Source organism: Chaetura pelagica, unplaced genomic scaffold, assembly GCF_000747805.2.
Source record: "Chaetura pelagica isolate M959 unplaced genomic scaffold, ChaPel_1.0 scaffold32, whole genome shotgun sequence".
Taxonomy (NCBI): Eukaryota; Metazoa; Chordata; class Aves; order Apodiformes; family Apodidae; genus Chaetura; species Chaetura pelagica.
Window position 1 is genome coordinate 379,406 of NW_009952368.1, and position 2,252 is coordinate 381,657.

General features: G+C 52.8%; 1 protein-coding gene across 1 annotated transcript in view; it reads left to right on the forward strand.

Moving 5' to 3' along the window:
- Window positions 1-2,252, forward strand: part of ARHGAP32 (Rho GTPase activating protein 32) — a 150,132-nt gene that overhangs the window by 144,676 nt on the left and 3,204 nt on the right. Inside the window, exons 19-20 of the mRNA XM_010008099.1 lie at window positions 75-923; window positions 1,583-2,202. Coding sequence (XP_010006401.1) covers window positions 75-923; window positions 1,583-2,202 — 1,469 coding nt within the window. The remainder of the gene's footprint in view (window positions 1-74; window positions 924-1,582; window positions 2,203-2,252) is intronic.

Below are 2,252 nucleotides of genomic sequence, written 5' to 3' on the forward strand. Positions count from 1 at the left end.
CAAAACAACACCAAACCATCACCAGGGACAGGAAGATTTTCAGACTTAACCCCAACGTGTCTGCTCATTCCTAGGTGAACCTAAACTGTTCAGACCCAGGAGACCAAGGTCCAGCAGTGATGCTCTCTCTGCTTCCTTCAACGGGGAGCTCCTGGGAAACATCCGCTGCAATTCTTACGACAACCTTCCCCACGAGGACAGCGACGGGGACGAGGGGCTGATCCACGTTCCTGCCCTGATTTCTCCTCGATCTGCTGAGGACGTCGACCTGAGCCCGCCGGATATCGGTGTCGCTAGCCTGGATTTTGACCCCATGTCCTTTCAGTGCAGCCCACCCCAAGCAGAGTCCGAGTGCCTGGATAGCAGCACCTCCCTGCTGGAGTCAGTTGGCATAAATAAGGAGAAGCCAAGCCTACTCAAGAAGGATTTAGAGTCAGGCAGCCAGTCCCAGACACCAGGCAGTGCCACAAGCTCTGAGCCAGTCTCCCCTTTCCAAGAGAAGATGAGTCCCTTCTTTACCCTAGACCTGAGCCCAACTGAGGAGAAGGCCTGCAAACCCCCAACCTTCTCTCCCAAGCTGGGGAGGAAGCCCATCAAATCTCCACCGACTGCAGCAGAACCCGTCTCCTTCGTGCTGCCCAGCCGCATGTCAGAAGGGATTGGAGGAGTGTCCATCACATCCAGAAACTCCTCTGCTTCCAGCTGGAGCAAAGGAACTGGCATCACCGAAATCACAAACAGGTCCCCAACCCAGATGTCCTTGCCCCTGAAAAACAGTGAATCAGAAGCAGGGGAAGGAGCCCACCAAGAGCTGCAGCATGCCCAGCTGCTGGCTGCTGGCAAACCAGAGTTGCCAGAAGAAGGGGAGAGACCAATGTCAAGCAGTCAGAATAAGACTGTACCCACTGGACACACACAGCCAGGTACAGTGCATTTTCCTCCATTCTTTCTTTAAGTTCCAAATGGGACCTGCTCTCAAAAACATCCTCCTCTGCGTGCCTTTTAGGAGAGGGGATTGCCCATCAGTTCTGATCACAAGTGTCTTGCAGGGCTGTGCAGATCAGTAAGGTCTTAACCTCTGCCTTCTCCCTTCATCACACAAATCTTGGATAATTTTCCATAATACTTTGTATACCACTTTTTTTTCCCCATCCTTTCATACTTGAGAATCTCTAGCATGTCCTTCTAAATCATTTCAGCCAATAGACCATCTAAGACTTTTCTTTTTTAAAAAATAAATAAATCTGCCAACACTGGAAGAAGGGACCTTTTCGCCTAGAACCTTATGATCAAAATTGTGTAAGGGTATCTCATTCTCTGCTACCTACTTCCTACCTCTCTAGAAATGCAAGAGGAGCCTTTAAGACAATCTCTTGTGTTTTCTTCCTTTTTTTTGTGGTGAACTGCTGTGCTATTGAGCAGCTTTTGCATGTGAGACAGAAGATAGTGTTTCACATCAGAAGGAGCTGCCACTGTGAAAGTGCGGAGAGCATCTATTTTTTTATAGTAGTCGTTAAGGTTAGGTCACTCACCTTATTGGGTAACGTAAAATCACTCTCTCTCTCAATTTTCCCCCCATTAGGAGCAGTTGCCCTCGACTCCCCCCAGGATCCTGTTCCCGTCAGTTCTGTGTCTCTTATCCCTCCTCCTCCTCCGAAAAACGCGGCGCGCATGCTAGCCCTAGCGTTAGCCGAGTCCGCGCAGCAGGCGTCCGCTCAGGCTCAGAAAAGGCCAGGAGATGCTCCCTCTGAAAGCACAAATTATGGAGAGACGGAAGCTGGCACAGCTCTAGAAAAGCTCCATCTCTCTGCTGGTGCTCCAGACAAGCTCCACCACTATACTGCTCTGCCCGAGAACCGACTTCACTTCCAGCCTGGTGCACCAGTAGAGCAGGATTTCCAAGGTAGCAGCACACCCGGGGAGCAGAACCACCCGCCCGGTGCGCCTGGAAACCGGGACCCCCCACCTCTCCACACTGGCATGCCTGGGGACATGCCTGGTAGCAGAGATGCAGAGCAGGAGCAGTCCAGCTTCCACCCTGGTCAAGCGGGGGACAAAGATCCCTTCCCCTGCCACGCTGGGGACTGGGAGCACACAGCCCAGCACCCTGCAGGTGTGCTGCCTGACTGGGAGCCACCCGCAGCAGACGTGTCGGTAGATAAGCCCCACCTCCGTGCGTGCGTGTCTGGGGACAAGCACCAGGTTCCTACCGGCACGGCCGATGACAAACTCCCGTCTCCTCCTGCCCATCC